Source organism: Varanus komodoensis, unplaced genomic scaffold (assembly GCF_004798865.1).
Source record: "Varanus komodoensis strain SLA01 unplaced genomic scaffold, ASM479886v1 scaffold11, whole genome shotgun sequence".
Taxonomy (NCBI): Eukaryota; Metazoa; Chordata; class Lepidosauria; order Squamata; family Varanidae; genus Varanus; species Varanus komodoensis.
The window spans coordinates 2,473,404-2,493,076 of NW_025335317.1; the positions used below are offsets into that span (position 1 = coordinate 2,473,404).

A 19,673-nucleotide genomic window follows, 5' to 3' on the forward strand; every position below is an offset into this window, starting at 1 on the left:
TAACTAGTTAAATGAGTATGTGGCCTGTTCCTACGTGTGACCACACTTAGAGTGCTGTGTACAGTTTTGGTCACCACATGTTAAAAAGGGTATTGTGGACTTGGAAAAAGGACCACTGAAATGATCAAGTGGTTAAAGAAAACCCCCTATGAGGAAGGGTTACAGCGATTGAGATTGCTTAGCATAGGAAAAAATGTGAGTCAAGGGCAAGGCACGGGAGGTATACAGGAATATGCATGTCTAGTGCAAGGGGACATCCCATGAAGCTGATTGGTGGCAGATTTAGGACGGAGAGAAGGAAGTGCTTCTTCACACAGTGCATAATTACACTATGGAATTCATTTCCAGGGGATGCAGTGATGGCCACTGAATTGGGCAGCTTTCAAATGCAGCTGGACAAATTCCTGGAGGAGAAGGCTATCAGTGGCTCCTAGTTCTACTGGCTCTATGCTTGCGGTGGCAGCAGTAGTTAGTCTAACCCAGCAAGGCTTTCTTCTGCTCTTTCGTTTATTCCAACTTAGTCTTTATTTCATTTCACAGGTTTTTGACAGGGTTTTCCTCTTAACCTTTAAATTAAATCTCGCTCTTTAAGTATATAATTTCATTGTGTACTTTATTATATAATTTCCCCTCTTCATTTTTGGAACCAAATCCAGAATTGCAGAGGAGGTATTTGTTTAATGATAAGAGTACAGTCCTTAGGGACTGGTGCTAAATAGACAGAGCCCGTCTGTCCTGGACCCCTCTGTGATTCTTGCACTGTGTTAGCCTGCTCAGTAAGTTTGGCCAGCTGAACAGGGGTTGTCTTTGGCCTGTGCTGCAACCAGAAATCAAAGAGCATGATAACGGCTGGACCCTATGGGCAGGACCTCTCACCAGCTTCCTGTTACTTATGCTAAGGCAGGGAGAGGTACTTTGAATGCAGGACACTGGTCAGTTAACTGCTCTAATATTGTGAAGTAATGGTAAAGTCGTTTCAGATGCTAGAGAATGAATGCGACACCTTCGAAATGCAAAGCAAGTCTATTGTAACTGATCCATGGTTTCCTAATTTTGTCCACCAGGATCTCAGATGCAAGGAGATGCTGAACATGTCACTGTCGTGACAGGTTGTGGTGTTGTATGATTGGCTCTTGTTTCAATATTACCAGGGCAGTACAGATAGTGTTGGCCTTGATGTTACATCATTCAGAGACCTTTTGGGCTACCCATGCAAATCTCTTGGTCGCAAATGGAATTTTCTGGACAGGCATTCCTTTGATGTATATCACATGCCTGAATCGCTGGTACTGGTAACCTATCACTGTTAGCCTCTGCCAGTGTAATTGCCTTTTGTTTTGATTCCTCAGAATACTTGTTGAGACTGCAGCACCTTTCTGAATCATGGCCTTTTCCACCTGCCTTTTCATTAGCACAGAGTGTGCAGAATTGTAGTTTGATTATATATCCCCTTTCACAGGTTTTCTATACAGTCTTGTTTAAAACTGCTCATTTCAGATTTTTAATTTCATGTCCAAAATGGAAAGGTCCACAAAGGAGAAAGATTAAGGAGGCAAATGTTTATTGATCAGTGGAAACCAGATAGCAGTGTGAAGGGTGAGATTAAATAAGCCATGATGTTTATTTAAGTGGCTTGACTGCCTGTGGAATACATGTGCTGATTGTTAATTTTTGTTCTTGCCACTAAGGCTTGCCAAATTGCTTCTGGCTCTGTTTATGAAGAGTATTGTGCTGTCTCTTAATTGTGGCTGAGGCTAGTGTTTTATGCCAAAACATTTCACATTTTTAAAAATCCATGCATAATTATTTAAAAGTCTATAACTTTATTAAGTGTTCTACTGTTGGTTGTTCATTTCATTTTTAAAGTGTGAATTGCAGTTATTGTTTCTTTGACTCCGTATGCCCCTTCCCAAGTTCCAAATGGAAACGGGAAGGTGATGCAGGGTAGGCACCAGTGACGTCACCACTTGACCACGTTCCTCCTTGTGAAATAGAAGGTGTGCAGGGCAGGCAAAGAGAGATGGGAGGGCAGCACCTCCTCTTCTGCACCCAGTCCAGTGTCTCTGAGCTGGCTGGCATGAGCAAGAGAAGGCAGTTTTCCCCTGGGTGAGTGGGGATACAAGCTGCTGGCCCTTTCGGGAAGGCAAGCAGAGTGGCTTATTCCCACGCATGGCAGCCCCATCAGGCTCCCTTCCCAGGGAGTGAAACCAAGCAGCTGGTTTCTCAGGTGTGCAGTGCTCTCCCAGACCGCAAGTGGAATTCGAGCGGGCAGGGCTTGGCAACCCTGGGCCCTCCCTGTTCTCCTGCTGATGCTCAGGTGGGGGGGGGGGTGGGTCTGGGGGGAGTGCTTGCCTGAAGATTGCACACTTTGCTGGCTGTAAAAGTGCTTGTGCAGAGCAGAGATCCCCCTGCCCCTATCCTTCTCAGGCCAAAGGCCTCTCTAGCCTTTAGGCCTGACCATGGCTTGCTTAGAGTGTCACTTGGTTTAGAAACCACCCCCTGGCAGGTGGCGGGGAGAAGGGTCAAACGACACGCAAACCCAGTCAGTATGTGAAAATTAATGTTGCAACACATTCTTAAATGGGAAAGGTTGTACTGATGACTGAAAAAACCATGGCTCTTTTCTTTATTTGATACAAAGTCTGACTTTCTCTTGCAGTTTAAATTAAAATGAATAAGTAAAGGTTTTTGGTTACATTGTAAGGGTTTTAAAGATCTGTTTGACAGTGCAATTCTATACAAATCTCCTCTGAAGTAAGTCTATTTGAATGTTGTAGAACTTACTCCCTGATATGTGTGTGTGTAGAATTGCAATCTGAGTAGTGCTGTTATGTACACTCCAGTGTTAAGAATAGAGTTATCCTATTATGAATCCATGTGGTTATACATAGCATGTATGTAAGTTGAGAAGCTGAGATACTTTTTCCAGAGCAACCTATGATCTCTGGAGTTTTCTTCTTAATTTATCTGTTTTCAGTGAGGTGGGTGGGGGGGGGGGGGCCCTGGGTTTCATGCTGCTCAGCCACAGGTGGGACTTGCCTTACATTTTTGAAAGGTGATGTGATAACCAGCCTTGACTGTCTAAAAGGTGGACTTCAGCTCTCACGGCTGAACTTATAGTACCCAGAAGTTTTTTAACATAAGAATTGCATGTGGACAAAAACCCATTTACATTTTACTTCATGATAAATGCTGTTTCAAAAATGTTGAATAAGCTAAATTGGCATTAATATATTAGTAAAACATAAAGCATGCATTATAGAAATTTTAGTACCTGCTAGTAAGATGTATTGCAGATGAAGATTCCAACATTCTGTAGTAAAATGAAATAGAATATAACTTTGAGGTAAAGAAGGCAGGAAACATGATTCTATGTGAAATAGAAGTAACATTTGATTTGACTATTTCTTTTCCTAGCCACGAGCTGATCCCATTCCAATATGCAGCTTCTGCTTGGGGACAAAAGAATCAAACCGTGAGAAAAAGCCAGAAGAACTTCTCTCATGTGCTGATTGTGGCAGCAGTGGTAAGTCTTTCAGTTTGGCCAACCTAGAGGTGTGCGTGTGCATGCACGTGCATGCATTTGTGTGTGTGTTTGCAAACAATGGTTCTCTCTGGGCAGCCATAAAGAGCTTCTTTTGACACTGGGAGGAGGGTGTCCTGCAGTGCGTGGAAGAGCTCCTCCTATTGGAGCAACAGAAGCTGTTTCCATTGATGGAAGAATGAAAAGTTTGCATACAATTCACTGTTAGTATTTTGGAGCATTTGATTAAAAACAAATGGATGATGTACTTTACAGCTGCATACTGTGACAAAGATGCTGATTTCATTCTTGTCTACACTCAAATCAGCACTTGAACAAATATACATGAACATTTAAGGCAATATTTTATATATATTCAAATCATGTTCAGATTATTATCTTGGTTATCTTTTGCACTGAGGAACTAACTGCAAGTAATTTGCCAAGACAAGTCATAAAGTCCCAACACCTTGGATTAATGGATGAATGAAAGAAATAAGCAGTTTTGCAATGGGAAAATTGGAATGGCAGAGCAGTAAGAGGTGTGCATTTAGCCCTATCCCTCTGTCATAGCCACATTTTCTTCCTGTGGAGTTCAAGCTATGGTTCCAACAGGTCATTAAAATTGTGCTAAAATGTTTATTACTTTCTGTGTAAGACTGATAGGTACTAGAAAATGTGCTGGCATGTCAGTCTTGATGGGTAGCATCCAACAATGTGCTTATGCTCCTGCTGACTCTATTCTGCCTTAATGACACTGGCACCTCTCCTACATTTGGGGAATCAGAAACTTTTTCTTCTTCATCCCATAGGGATGATTTAACCCTAACCATATGCTTCCCAGATCCTGTCGGTCTTCCCTTAGGGTTCGGTTTAAAAGCTGCTCTGCCACCTTTTTGTGCCATGTGCCAAGCAGGCTAGTTCCATTTTGGTTCAAGTGGTGCCTGTTCCTCCTGTACAGGCCCGGCGTTCTCTGAATTGCTCCCCAGTGCCTAACAAATCTGAACCCCTCTTCTCTACAGCGCCGTCTCATCCATGCATTGAGACTCCTCAGCCTTGGCCACTTGGCTGGGCCTGTGTGTGGAACAGCTGGCATTTCAGAGGATCGCCTTAGTGGTCCTCAATTTCAGCATTCTGTTTATCCACCTAAACTTGGCTTCCAGGATCGTACAGTTACATTTCTGCACATCATTGGTATCTATGCAGACCATAAGCACTGACTGCGGTCCAGCACTAACTGCAAGATTCTCTAGATCATGATACCTGGAAACTTTGCACCAGGCAGGCAATTTACCATGCAGTCTCCACACTCCTCTGAAACAGAACAGTCTACTTGTTTAATTATTGAATCTCCCACTGCCGCAAGCCTCCTGGAGGCACATCTTCAGTTCAAGACAGTTATTGCTTGCCTTCCAAGGAGTAGGTTATCCCTAGGAGATTATTTCTCTCTTCCCCAGAATGTTGCCCTTCTTTCCCAAGACCCCCATTTTCCATGACAACAGAGGAGCTGTCACTCAGAAGTTGGGACAAGCCAGGAGCTCTTTACACTGGGCACATACCAGTGACTTCTGCCTAGTTGGCAGATGGTCATACATGTGGCACACAGTGATATCCCTCACACCCCTGCTGGCTTTCCACTCGGATAACTAGGCTGAATTGGTATTACTGTGTTTGTTTACCTGGAAAACATCATGGTTGCTGCTGCTGCGGTTGCTGCTGCTGCTGGTGGTTTTACTTTTAGTAAATCCAAAGGCAGATTTTGGATCAAGCCCAAGGCATATTCAAGTAAATATGTCAAATATGACTGGGTGCTTTGCTGTATTTGAAGTATGAACAATTAAATGCACATTTTATAACAATAAAAATACTTTAAGGAACTGCTGCGCAGAAGAATTGATCTCATAATAGCCTGCACTGGGGCAGTTTGCTTTGAGAAGATGTCCTAAAGCTTCAGCTGCGCTAGAATACTCAAGTAAACTTCAAGTATGAATGTTGCCTTTTTTGTAGGGCATCCATCCTGCTTGAAATTTTGTCTCGAGTTGACAACAAATGTGAAGGCCTTAAGATGGCAGTGTATTGAATGCAAGACATGCAGTGCCTGTAGAATCCAAGGCAAAAATGCAGTAAGTTTTATTCTTTTATTACAGCACAATGTTTAGTGTAATGTTCAGTGTATTATATCGGGCCAGTTGAGTCAAATTGAAAAATGGGTAAAAATAACAGCACAGGATTATTTGGGTTGATTTTTCTTTTTGCTTGAAGAATCATTTAGATGTTATCTTATTATTTTAATAAGTATATTGGTTAAATATTAAATATATCTACCATATTTTAAACTACACTTCACACTGCTATGTCAGAGCTCTACACAGTGAGAGTTTTAATAAATGCAATTATTTGGTTAAAACAGTACAAAAAAACCATGTAAAACAAAAGCACTTTCTGGATTCATGGTGATAGCAGAGCCACCTCAGATAGCAGAATTCGCATTAGAACTCTTTAATCATGAAAATACAAACTAGAGATATCAGATTACTTTGTGTCTTTCTCCCACTTCAATTTCAGGATAATATGCTTTTCTGTGATTCTTGTGACAGAGGATTCCATATGGAGTGCTGTGACCCACCACTTTCCCGAATGCCAAAAGGTGATCTTTGAACATCTTTGATCGTGCATGTACATGTGATTTGTTCTTACACAGTCTGTATATATCTTGCTTTTCAGTGAAGTATCATGCATTAATTCAACAAATTATGCATATAGAAGCTGTTTGTATTAGAATATGTTGTGGGTTCTTGGTGGAGAATTCTAAAGCCCTCCCCCCATAGATATAGATCATGGGTCCTCAAACTACGGCCCGGGGGCTGGATGCAGCCCGCCATGCCCATTTATCCAGCCCACCATGGCCATTTGGACCCGCTGTGTGCGCGTCCATGCGTGCACCCGCTGCCGCCCACCTCGCCCCGTGCGCAGGAGGCAGCGGTTTGCTCGCTCAGAAAAAACCATCTCCAAGCGAGCAAGCCGCTGCCTTGTGCATGCTCCTCATGGAGTGTGCCCGCCCCGCCTCACCTCGCCGCACATGCCTCGCCTCCCCTCACTGCGCACACCTGCCCATGCCTTGCCGCACACCCCCCCGCCTCAGTGCACCCACACACCCCGCCCCCACCTCCTCACCGGCCCACACACATGACCAGGCACCACCTTTCCAGCCCGCGCCCGGCACCGGCAGCTTTCAACTGGCCCCCTAGTCAAAAAGTTTGAGGACCCCTGATATAGATAGTTGGATCCAGGTTCTGCTTTCCATTGGAAGAAGTGTTTTTCTCATGGAATTTGCCTTATAATGATTTTCAGGGATCCTCCCTCTTTCCCTTACTTAGAATTGGGGGTGGGGGGAGGCTAACCCTATGTGTAACTTTTTGGAGGGCTAGAGGGACTGCTGTGAGGAGGAGGTGGGGGACTCTGATTTCCCCAGCCCTGTTGGTTCCATCTAAATCTTGAGCCAAGTATTATTTTAAATTATTACTGCTTCTGTAAGACATTTCACGAGCAGGAATACTGCATAAGCCGTTGTTGACCTTAGCTGTGTTAGGACATCAACTATAGCTTCGTGCAGCCTTCCCCATCCTAGGGTCCTTTATATCAGTTGGACCATGACTCCCATCATCCCCAGCTGGCATAGCCCACGTTAGTTTAGGGCGCTGTGAATGAGCATAGCCTCTCCTTGGGCTTGTATGCTCTACCTCCCCTCCCCTCCCTGCTGGAGTGGGAGTTTGGCAGCTTCTGCTTTTCATTAACAACAGCTTGTGGTGTACTCTGAAGTCGGAACTGTAATAAATCTTAATGGGTGACAATCAGTGATCCATTAAGCTATTGTCTGCTGATTTAAAATGTGGGTTTTAGTCAGTTTATTGTTCAACCCACCCCCACATAATCCTTTGCAATGCTGCTAATGTTACTTAACAATATTTTGATTCAGGCAGCATGTTTAACTAAACCACAAATAGCTTATTTTTGCTAAGTAAATCTCATGTTAACAAGTTATCTATATTGATATAGTTGAATATTTTAGCTAGATAATTAATTAAAAGTTAAAAGCGAAAGTAGTTCCTAAGATGAAAAGGTCTGCTTGACTTGTTCGGGTGCATTACAGCATCCTAGTAAAACAGTTCCTTTAGAATCTTGCTTTTTGGCTGGCTGACATTTTTGCTGACTTTTGCCTTTGGTCTTCTAGATCCAGAAATACCAGTGTCCCTGAAAGTCATAGAGAAAAACATAAAGAGTATTGGGGAATGGGGATGATCCTTTATCATGTGTTCCTTGTAAATGAAAAAAATATGTTCACTGCCGTCTGCATAAGAGGGGATGAATCATGTAGTGAAAAGGAGACCTGAAATATCCATTACACTATGTGTGTCTTATCTTTGTCATTCAGGAGTATTAGATTCCAGTTTCTAGCTTTAGAGATCTAGACGGATAACTTCCTTTTATCTCATGTGGGACTTTTAATGCTTGGCTTTAAGTGGCCCTGTTCATACACACAGTGTACTAACTGGCATGAGCTTCAGTGGGATCATTTGCAAGAACCTTTCCTTGCAGCCTCTTCCCGAGGCACCAGTAATATGTATTTGATTTATTAATTTCTGCAAAATATCCATATCCTGATTTCCATAATTAGAATCCACTTAATGGCTTAACAGTGTTTAATAGTAGAATGAAACAGCTGTACTCTAAAAGCAAAAGCAATAAATAGTACACTAAAGCCATAGGGAAATGGCAGAAACTTAAAACAGTTACCTGACCCCATGAACATGGGTCCTCAAACTACGGCCCGCGGGCTGGATCCAGCCCACCATAGCTCTCCGTGTGCGCAGCGAGGTGCCGGCTTGCTCACAAGGAGATCGTTTTAGACTCGTTGGGAGGAAAGGATCTCAGCCCACACACGCCCCCTGCCTTGATGGCCCGTGCCCATCCCAACTGGCCCCCTGTTCAAAAGGTTTGAGGACCCCTGCCCGTGAATGTTGGCATTGTTGAAAGGCCCAGCGTCATGTAACTGAAGAGAACCTCATAGTGGATGTGGGGGATATAAAGCGCCATGCTGTCAAAAATAATCTTGAGTGGGGAGGTTTTTTGAGAAAAGTGGTCCTTAAGATATACCGGTTCTAGATCATTTAGAGTGCAATCCTATAAGCCCCCAAACTCAGAGACTTGTGAGCACGCTCTGCAAAGATGGAGGAGCAGCAGACATGCTCTCAGTTGCCTGCGTCTTATGCTTTGCATTTTTGACATCCACTTTTGGCCACCTAGCTGGCATGCATTGGAGGGAACGGCAGAAGACCACAAAGGGCACAGGACACATTGCGCCTTGGCCCTGTAGTCCCCTCTCCTCCCTTCTCTGCCCATCAGCACACCTCCTTTACGCCCTCTCTGAGGCGTGCACGTCTTTCTATGCTGGGTGGGGCGTGAGCATCAGAGTGCCAACACCAAGCTTGGAACTCTGCTTCCGGTTTCAGAGAGGAGACTCTGACGTAGCCTATGTCTCCCATGTCCCCCTCGTCTAGAGGCCATAGGATCACTCTCTTAGTGGGTTAAAAGTGAAAAGCAGAACTGTAAATGGCGTGATGGTGGTATTAATAAACACAGTGCCCTTTTAGTGAAGGTGACCCACAAAAACGGTTCCACCATTGTAAGCAACCAGGCAGGTGCTAGAGGCCAGCACCTTGTGAGCATAAGTGTGCCAGGAGCAGAGGCAGGAAGCACCTGGTGGTGGTGCTGAGGGGGAGGCTTTCTCACTCCGGCTTGCCAAGCAGGTATTCCCAAGCTGTGAGGAGCAGCACGCGGTGCTTAGCGTTGGTGTGTGGAATGGGGTGGCATGGGTGAATCTGCTGCCGCATGCCGCTCCCAACAGGACTCCGCCATGGTTGTCCAGCTGCTTCATGCACTGGTGCTCACATCAGAAGGGCAGCAGCTGGGTTGAGGTGCCTAGTGGATTCTCCCTGCTCCCGTTTGTGTGAAAGCACGATCAGGGAATCAGCGTGGTGCTGCTCTTTCCCCAGCTGGCCAGCTGATTTCCCTCTCCTGCACCAAATATCTTTAGGGCAGGATGAGGGGGACACCTGCGGCAGCTGTGCCAAGTGGCAGCTGTCTGTGGCGGCCTCTGGTTAGCTGCTTGGCAAGAGTGGCCACGGGCTGCCCTCGCCAAATGGCTCTATGGTTCTGCCCTCGGTACCGTGCTGAGTTGTGTTTACTGGTTAGGATGACTGTGCAAGCAGTCGTGGTATCAAGAAACCATAGAACAGGCTATTGTTTCTGTTTGTGGTTTCTCAAAACGAAACACGCCACAGGGAAGTACCAAGGGAAATGCCATGGCAGGGTTCAGATGACAAAACAGAACAAAAAAGTTGAGAAAAACCACTACTACTTGCTGTGTCATGCAACCTTGCCCTTACAGTATGAAAAGCATGCTCTGGTTAGCACTCTTAGCGTTGCATTCTGGGGCAGTTGTAGGTCCTCAGTTCTGCTCAGAGCCAAACTCATCTTGACACACATCCAGTGTGGGTGCTGCCAGGGCCTGAGACATAGTTGCCAAAACATCTCTTTTGTGGTCTGTCTGCAGGAAAGCATGTCCTGCACCCACATGGAGTGATTGGTTGGTTGGAATGTTTATGCCCCGCAACTAACCAAGGCTCTTGAGGCAGCTTAAAATACATTTACAGTACAACAAATCAGGCAATGGGGATGTTAGCCTCCTCAGTTTGGTGGAGATTCATCAATAATTTCCTGTGATTCTAGGTTCCTGACTCAAGCTACTAAGGAGGGACAAAGGTGTTTGCCAGCTTCCTTCTCGTCCTCAGACATGTCAGCTGATGATTCTCTGGGCCACAGCAGATCTCACAGGAAATAACCACAGTCTAGAAATGCCTGGCAGATCAGTCTGCCAAATTAGCTAGATCTGAGTCACTCAGAGGGTGGATCTCTTAATCAGGCTGCTGCTGTTGCTGCTTTGCCTTGCAGCTCCTGGTAGCAGGTACAAGAGGCACTGCATTGGTGGAGGGAGGAGGCAAAGCTGTCATGAGCCTCACCCAAGTCCTTGGATGTCACAGTTCTGCAGGAGAAACATATAATTAAATCCTGAAAGCTGGTGCATGTTCACCTTAGGGAAATCTTTTTGTACCATGCATATGTCTCAAGGAGATTTCTCCAATTATCCTTCAGAGAAGAGGGGCATCCAGACTCGAAGAACTCCTCGGTTTGACTCTCGTGGCAATGCTGATTGAACTAATGCTAATCCTTGCTTTCTCTTGCAGTGGAGCTGGCCCTCTTGGCATTTGTCCCGCCTTTGACAGAACAGCAAATATGTTGTTCTGTGCCATCAAGTCAGATTCTTTCCTGTCAATCATCTTTTCACTGCTTTGCACAACATTTTGAATTACTTCCTGCACCTTCATTTTCAGGGCTTCAGTTACTTTCTTTCTGCAAGAATATTTAGGACTCTTGGCATTTCATCCTTCCTTTGAGCTGTCTGTTGGATTTTTTCTGATTCCTGGATGAAGCATTTCTTCATGACCTTTCCCAGTTTGCACCCATTCATTAAATTGCCTGCACCATTTTGGTGTCACTGCCTAGTACTTTTATTCTCATCAACATACATTTTAAAAATTTCTTATTCCTCATATTATTCTATTCTTCGTTACTAATTTTTCTTCTTAAATTTATTTCCCAAGACTCCTTCAAAGAATCATATTGGCCCTCCCCTTCTAACAATATGTTATAAATTTTCCTTGTCATTCTCTCATCCGCACTTGGTTTTCTTAAAGATACAGAAAGGAGAAGGCAAGACTGCTTATAACTGAATGGTCATCTGTGCAGCCACATAACCTCTCTCTACCTGTCTATAAAAATGAGTAGGTCAGTCTCTCTGGTGGACATAAAGGAAATGATGGAGAAGGCTCTCATCCTGGTACCTGAGACATATGCAGACTACAGGCGGCTCCCTTTGTGCAGAGGGCACATAACATTCAGCTTCCAGGCTTTCATTTTAGAGGGTCATCACGTGTGTGACCGGTGTCCTCATGCTTATGGAATCGTGCAACTCCTGTAGCAAGCTACGTGACTGGTGCAATGACACTCCCATTCACAATTTCCATGTGGGTATCTCCACTGGCAAGCGCCTTAAATTATGGACTGAAGCTCAATGCATCCCTTCATGGAACAGGCATTACACCTGTTATTAGATCTTCTTGGGCACTGACCATAAAACCTCTCTTTTGCTCCAGTTAAGTTTCAGTTTGCCCTTGTGCAGCCCATCACTAAACCTGAATGGGGCCATAGGCCCAGCTTCTATTTCAGGATTAGTTTTAGGAGGAAAAGTAGATTTGTCTAGTAACCTATCCCTCAGATGACTTCACCCAGTGGTGTCATATGGTTGGTGATAGGATAGAGAACAAGATGGAACCTTTCAGCATCTTGCACATCACTGGATATGATGCTATATTAGGTTTACCCAGTGGTGTGAAACCGCTATTCATGGACACGTAGCATAATTAACCATATTTATTTGAACATCAATGCAGGGATGTGGATCTGCCAGGTCTGCAGACCAAAGAAAAAAGGAAGAAAGTTGCTTCATGAAAGAGCATCCCAGATAAGGCGGCGATACACAAAACCTATTGGACGACCAAAAAATAAATTAAAGCAACGAATGTTGTAAGTTCTCCTGTGTCTAAGTTTATATTTCCCACTGCCATAGTCTTGAAGTTACCATAATATTCATGGGAAAACATGGGAGTTCATTTGGTCTTTTCAGTACTGGGCTGTTTGTTTCTGCATGTCTTCCTGTCACTAAATGTTTTGCCATTTGGCTTTGATTTCCTAAAATTAAATGCACAGGAAGCCGGATTTAAAACCAAACCTTTGAAAAGTGCATTAAAACACTTCTGGTTGATGGAATTAAGACAGCAGAGCCTTTCATATTAATTAAAATAAATGCTAAGCTTGTGCTAGCTCATCAGGACTCCCCACTGGCTCTTGCTTCTGCCTCACTGTCATCTTCTAGTATTAAAAGTTGTGGCAACTGTGTGTGCCCCTATTACAGAGAAATATTTGCTGGTTGCTTGCTTAGGGACAGGAGATCTTCATCCTTGTGCAGAGGCAAATGCAAAATCATCAGGTTAATTTTCATGTGCTGTGTGCTTGCACGTTCAGCATTGGGTCATCAAATGATGAGGAAAATGAATGGGCCTTCGTTGCACTGTTGAAGGGTCAGGAGCTACTCTTGCATTAGAAAATGATGCAGAATTCCAGGACCAGCTTGGTAGGCCCATTCTTGTTCAGAAGTAGATGTGTTTCTGTAACCATTTCCGTTTTATGTTTATGGAGGTGTAAGACATGGTGGTGATGGGGAGAAGTTCTTTTGTGTATTCCAGAATAAATTCAACTGTGAGAGGTGTGAGTAGGTATAAAGAGTGGGTCTAATTTTGTGATGTGATGGGATGGCAAGAATATAATATATTGCTAAACTACTTCGAACTACTTCATAAAAGGGTCAGCGGTGCAATAGCACTGCTTAATGGACCTTAGCTTGCAGCCTGGAGTAGCAGTTGTGCAAATACATAGCACCCAGCTTGTTAGCCTCTGTACGCAGGTTATTGGTCTTTGCAATAGATTTTGTAGCAACAGAGCTGCGCTTCTGGTGTGGCGATACTCGAAAAAGTCAGAAGATTTCCATAGCTAAGCATACTCACTTTAGTGCAGGATTGAGAAATGGGATGTGGGCCAAACGTCAGACCACTTTTCTGCAAACCAGATGATTGCCCCCCAGATTATTCCACCTCTAATATTTTGGTATTAATTCCTTCAGTTTCACCATTGAGAAACAAATGCATGGCAGGAACCCATCTTCCTAAAAATATATAGTACTTGCATTATATAATGGAAAAGGAATATAGTTATTTAAAGTAATTATTTAACTTTGTGTTGATTTTCAGTTTGATAACCCTTCCTGGATACATTAAGTCTCTGTGTGAGTGGTTCTCCTTTTCATCTTAGAAATTAGCTTAAATTCTTCCGCAAGCTGCATTTCATTTTCTCAGTAAAACTCAGTACTGCTTCTCAGTATCTTCCAGACACGCCTTCTGAGGTCTTGGTTTCCTTTGTTTTTCATTTGTTTGTTTGTCTTTGTTAGTGACTTTTTTTGGTGGACTTGCATATTTTTGAAGTTAAAAATGAATTAATGTTTATGTATTTTGCCTTCAATGTTGTACTGAACTTCATCATTTTTTTAAAAAACTCCATTGCTATAGGTGGTATTTTATGGCTATAATGAAATTAGGCCTTTTGTTAAAAGAAAAAAAAAACCCGAACAAACAAAAACAACCAAACACAAGTCTGTTATGCCAGGGCTTGAGTGTTATCTTCCTGTTTGTTTTTGGAATGACATTTTTATAGCTGTTGCCTTGAAACTGTCAAGTATCTTGAAGCTTTGTATCATGAAACATAGGTTGCCTGGGTACGTGTTATAGTTGTATCAACATTCAAGAAGCAGAATCTTTAGTGTTGAGAGTCAATCCAACAAACAGTCAAGGAAACTATTGATACTAATGAGCTTAAGATACATGAATTGTGTGCTGTACTGGGCCAATACATTGCTAATACAGTGGTACCTTGGCTCACGAACTTAATCCGTTCCAGGACTCTGGTCATGACCCAAATTGGTTGTGAGCCAAGTTAAATTTTCCCATAAGGTTCAGTGTAAATAAGGTTAATCCGTTCTGTAACATTTTTTAAATCAGAAAAATGTGAAGCAAAGTGACAACAACAAAGATCGCAACCATCTCCACCCACACCTCAAGCACAAGCGTGGCCATCTCCCTGCCCCCCCCCCAGCACAACCAAGATTGTGCCCACCATCCCTGCACACACCCGTCATCCCTGCAGGCGCCCATCATCCTGGCACACTGGGGGGTGGGGGGGGGGAGACGGGCGTGATCACGGGCACACTGGGGGAAGAAGAGATGGGCAGAAACGGCACGCTGGGGGAGGAAGAGATGGGCATGATCTTGGCCATCTCCTTCCCCCCCCCCCCCCCCCCCAGCACGATCACGGCCATCTCCCCCGCGGCTCTGCTTTGCTGCTTCCGTCTTTCCTGCAGCAGCGCACCTCTGATCACGCACACCTTCCCTGCACGAACAGAACTGCGATCGTGGTCATCTCCCCATGCGGGGGGGCGGGGGGGGGAGATGCTGCGATCTCGGTCGCCACCCAAAGTGGTGTTCATGACCCAAGTCAAAATTTTTCAGAAATTTTTGTTTGTGACCCCATTTGTTCATGAACCAAGGCGTTCATGAGCCGAGGTACCACTGTACTGGTTAACAAATGAGGGAAATAGCCTCAGGAATCTGATTCTTCAGTTAAGATCCCATCTTAACAGGACTGGCCAGGGCTTTTACCCTCCGTCAAGGGGAAAAAAATGACTTTCTATGCATGCCTCAAGAGTCTGATTATTATTTAGTCAGTCTTAATTTCTCAGAAACATGCCTCTTTCAGTAATAGATTGAGCATAGTGTATAATTCCATGAAGGGGCTTGATTTTGAAATAAATGGCTGCTTACCTTTATGCGGTTCTATTTCAGCAGGAGCTTGGCTAGCTGTCTGGATAGTCACCAGTGCCTTAACTCTTCAGCTAAGTAGTCTGCGTAACTTGCATGCAGTGTTGGTGCTATTCCTGTTAAAGCTGTGCGTGAATGCTGACTTCCGTTTTTCTCTTTCCACCTTTCTTCATTAGGTCTGTGCCCAGTGATGAAGGATCCATGAATGCATTCACAGGAAGGGGGTCACCTGGTAGGGGTCAAAAGACTAAAGTCTGTACCACACCTTCATCTGGTCATGCTGCATCTGTGAAGGATTCCAGCAGCAGATTGGCTGTTACAGACCCCACCCGGCCTGGTGCCACCGCCACCAAAATCACCACCACCACCACCTCCACCTACATACCTGCCTCTACACTTAACGTTAACAAGAAAACCAAAGGGCTCATTGATGGCCTTACTAAGTTTTTCACACCGTCACCCGATGGTCGCAGATCACGAGGTGAAATAATAGACTTTTCAAAGCATTATCGTCCAAGGAAAATGGCCTCTCAGAAACAGTCATGTACTTCTCATGTGTTGGCTACAGGTACCACACAAAAGCTAAAACCTTCTTCACTTCCACCCCCAACCCCCATCTCTGGTCAGAGCCCCAGTTCACAAAAATCCAGCACTTCCATCTCTTCTAATTCTCCCCAAAGCTCCTCCAGTCAGTCAAGTGCACCCTCCTTTAGCAGCCTTCCTAATAGCAGTCAGCTAAAGGGACTCTTTGATGGACTTTCTCATATTTATACCACTCAGGGACAGTCTCGACAAAAGGGCCATCCAAGTTATGCACCACCCAAGCGTTTGCGTCGTAAAGCAGCCTTCTCTTCCACATCCAAGTCTAATCCTGCTTTCTGTGGAAAGAAAGAGATTAGAAGTAGGTTTATTTCTCATTCCTCCACCTCTGGATGGGGTATGTCTAGAGGACGTGCTTTTAAAGCAATTGCTCACTTCAAGCAAACAACTTTCCTTAAAAAGCGCATGATTCTAGGCAGATTAAAGTATAAAGTGACCCCTCAGATGGGGACCCCCTCACCAGGGAAGGGGAGCTTGGCAGACGGAAGGATTAAACCTGATCAGGATGATGGTAAGCAACAGGTCAAAGCGCCAACAAAACCTGCGTCCCGTCCAAATCCAAATTCTTATTTTGTCACATAGGTCTCCACTATTTCTCTTGTTCTGACTTTCATACACAAGCAGTGAGCTTTGACCTTGTAACTAATGCTGACTAAAATCTCCAAAGTGTTTTTCTAACTAACACTGTACCATCTTGTTGCTTGTCAGTCTTGTGCATTTGTAGTGGCACTCGTGCCCTCCCTGCTGTGTCTTCACAATGTTGCTTATGCCTTTCGTAGTAGCTTATTGGTAGCTGCGCCATGCTCTCCTTTGCCCTTCTCTGGCCGTAGTGCTGTCAGATTTACTAGGATGACCATTTCAGCTCTTTGTTTCCCTCTCATCCACTGCTTTGCCATGACAGATTCCATCTTGCTACACAACACTGGATCTGTACTGCTGTGCAATTTATTCTTCCCATTTTTAATAATTCTTTTCTGTAAGAAAAAAGTCTGTGTTCCCAGCATTAGTTTGTTCTAATCTTCTTTAAATGGTTTTGTCTGAGATTAGCTTAGTGCTTATTTTTTTTAATAGAGGTTACATTTGACATATGCTAGTATACATGAAATCTATGTTGCTGTCTCAATTGTTTGTATTCACTTTAAAAAATTATCATGTAGAAGTTCAGCAGACGTCTACTGGCACTGGAAGCAAATATGACAGGTAACCCTGGCAGCATCTGTTTAAAATAAAACTGCAGGTGTTTAACTGTAAAGTTACTATAGTATTGTTAAAGGATTGCTGACTCACCTATACAGTTTGATGGGGGTAGCTGTCCAGGAAGTAAACTGAGAGCATGAGTCTGTGGGCCTAAGGCACTTGTCGCCATCATGTTGGTGAATAAATTCTCTGCTGGTTTTAAACAACAGGTACAGAAATCAAAATAAGCATCAAACAAGAAAACTCAGATCTATTCCTGGTGGGAAGCAAGGATATTGTAACTGAAGAAGATTTGGAAATGTTTAAGCAGGCCCAAGAACTTGCAATGGAGGTAAGGTTCATGACATTTAAGTGTAGTTTCATGATTAGCATTACTGTTTTAATAATGTAACAATCCATTAACAAAGGATGAATTGTGGACAACAGTATTCCTCTAATGTATATGGATCCCATATGTCTCGGTGATGATTGGTAGTAAACGTCCTGTACGTGATGGATTTTGTACAGCATGGAAGTCACCAGGCAGAGCAGAAGTGAATCACACTTTCTGCTAGGATACTTCTCGTGTTATCTGATGTACAGAGGTGTGCATTCACACCACCAGGGGCAGGCAAAGTGTTTTCCAGTGTCACTCAGCCATCTTGCTGATGCAGAGTAGGCCTGGTGACATGTGGGATCAACAACTTTAACACACACATCAGTCACCAAGCCGTCGCTCTCATGAACCACCAGGCCTTTTCCTATAAAAGTAGTTAGAGAAAACCTTAGATAGGTAAAGTTCATAGGACAGCCAAATGCAAATGTGCATTATCTGGTTATTTAAAAGCTTACTGTCTTAAACAAGAACTGTAAAATAAGTGTGCGTTTTATTTAGGGTTGGGGTTTCATTTTGTTTCATTTGGATTTAGATTTTAGTTGATAAGCCTCTCTTCCACACAAGATTTAACATTCAAAGCAGCTCAGCATGCACATCATGCCCCCACGCAAAAATAAGATTCATTTAAAAAAATGTAGCTAAAGCATGTGAATAAAAATGCCTTTCTGTCAAAATAACACTACCGTAACAGTTCTGTAACAATGCTTTCAGTGAACATAGTGTATTTTAATTTAAAATCTTCTAATATTCAAAACCCAACAAAGTAATAGTGACAGTACTGCTACTTAAATCTTTCAAAGAACAAATTACAAAAAACCATCTAAATCCAGTCATCTGAAAAACAAAGTGAATTAGTTCAGTGCACACAAAGCAATATTTCCAACATTTGGATGGAGAGTTTAGTTCAACTATGACTATCCCTCAATAATGAAAGACTCCAGATGTCATCTAACAGCTATTTCTCGTGTGTGTGTGTGTGTGTTTGTGTTTTGTTGTTGTTTTCTTTTATACCCAAATTCTCAATCCCCATCTCTCCTCCTGTATGCTTTTGTTTCGTCTTAACTAGCTCTTGGTCTTAGACTACACTTGATCTTTTCTGTTCAATATGTCATTTCCTGTCTACTCCCTTAATTCTCTCAGTTCCAGCAGTTAAGCTGAGGTAGAAAACTAGAAGCAAGCCCTTGCAGAAGTGCCTAGCAATATTGTTGGATAACATGACTCTGTAGTTAGATATTTTTCTTGGGCTGAAAGTTTGTCCACCGTAATTGTCATTTGTGAACATTGGTGAAAATGCAAAGGCCTGAAACTAGGGTATAGCTTCTATTATTTGTCAATTGTCTTGCAACTTAACATCAAACATAGTCTTGAACATCTAGGAAAAGTAGTCTAATTATAAGATGTGGTCATGGGAAAGGGATTTCTATTGCACATTCATAAACCTTTTCTAAACCTGTAATTAATAGAAGATCGGTTATAAATATGGTGGAGAAACAAATGGACGGTACCCTTCTGTGATAGAATTTGGGAAATACGAGATCCAGACGTGGTATTCCTCTCCTTACCCACAGGAGTATGCAAGGTAAGGGGGCAATTCCTATATTTTTGTAGAGGTTGGAAAGAAATTTCGATATCTGACCATTCAGATTTTATGGAGGGAACAGCTTTATAGCCATTAGATGGTGTCTAAGAGGCTACAGGACGGTTTGTGTTCCTCCATCCAATGTTGGAGGCAGCTTCCTGACTTCAGGAATTGGGCATCTGGGAGTGGATGTGGCCGCAGTGGAAAGAAGCATGGTGGCTGCCTCTTGACTTCAGGATAGAAATCATTGAGAGCAGCAAAAGAGGCTTTTCAGTGGGTGGGGATGGAGGAGACGGGAGATGCCTGGATACAAGCTCTCATGGCACCTTTGTAACCTCCTTCTCTACCCCTCTGAAATGTTCCAGCTAGATGAGCAAAACCCAGTTTACTGAAGAATTCAGGCTGAGGGGACAGTAGAGTGAAGATCAGCTCTGCTAACCTTCCTCCCCTTCATAGGATGGCCATAAGCTTCTGGGTCCCAAGGCTTGCTATAATTGAGGAAGCCATTTATACAACTGCACCCTAAAACTCTCATACCTCTAGAAAAGATTGCTACCATTTATTTGCCGAGCTTCTTCAGTTGAAAAACACAAAATGAAGCTGGGACTTTAAATTGTACAACCCTTCATTATCCCTTTCTGTGCTTTTCTATTCTAACTCTCATATTTTGACAGCTATAACATTACTTTGACTCTGTCAAAATGAAAGGGCTTCAGAAATAGTATGCTCTATTTATTTGGGATTTGTCTATCTCAGATAACAAATATTAACAATTTCTTCATCAGTGAGGATTTG

At 43.4% G+C, this 19,673-nt stretch overlaps 1 protein-coding gene across 10 annotated transcripts in view; it reads left to right on the forward strand.

The window, feature by feature from the left end:
* Positions 1-19,673, forward strand: part of KAT6B (lysine acetyltransferase 6B) — a 109,554-nt gene that overhangs the window by 41,740 nt on the left and 48,141 nt on the right. For 4 of the 10 annotated variants that reach the window (XM_044420240.1, XM_044420243.1, XM_044420239.1 and 1 more), the window contains 7 exons: positions 3,418-3,526; positions 5,531-5,646; positions 6,089-6,170; positions 12,094-12,226; positions 15,303-16,237; positions 17,133-17,254; positions 18,763-18,878. In XM_044420240.1, the coding sequence (XP_044276175.1) occupies positions 3,418-3,526; positions 5,531-5,646; positions 6,089-6,170; positions 12,094-12,226; positions 15,303-16,237; positions 17,133-17,254; positions 18,763-18,878 (1,613 nt within the window). Of the gene's footprint in view, positions 1-3,417; positions 3,527-5,530; positions 5,647-6,088; positions 6,171-12,093; positions 12,227-12,687; positions 13,542-15,302; positions 16,238-17,132; positions 17,255-18,762; positions 18,879-19,673 lie in introns of those variants that run through there. The other 6 variants (XM_044420245.1, XM_044420246.1, XM_044420244.1 and 3 more) reach the window with 6 other exon arrangements.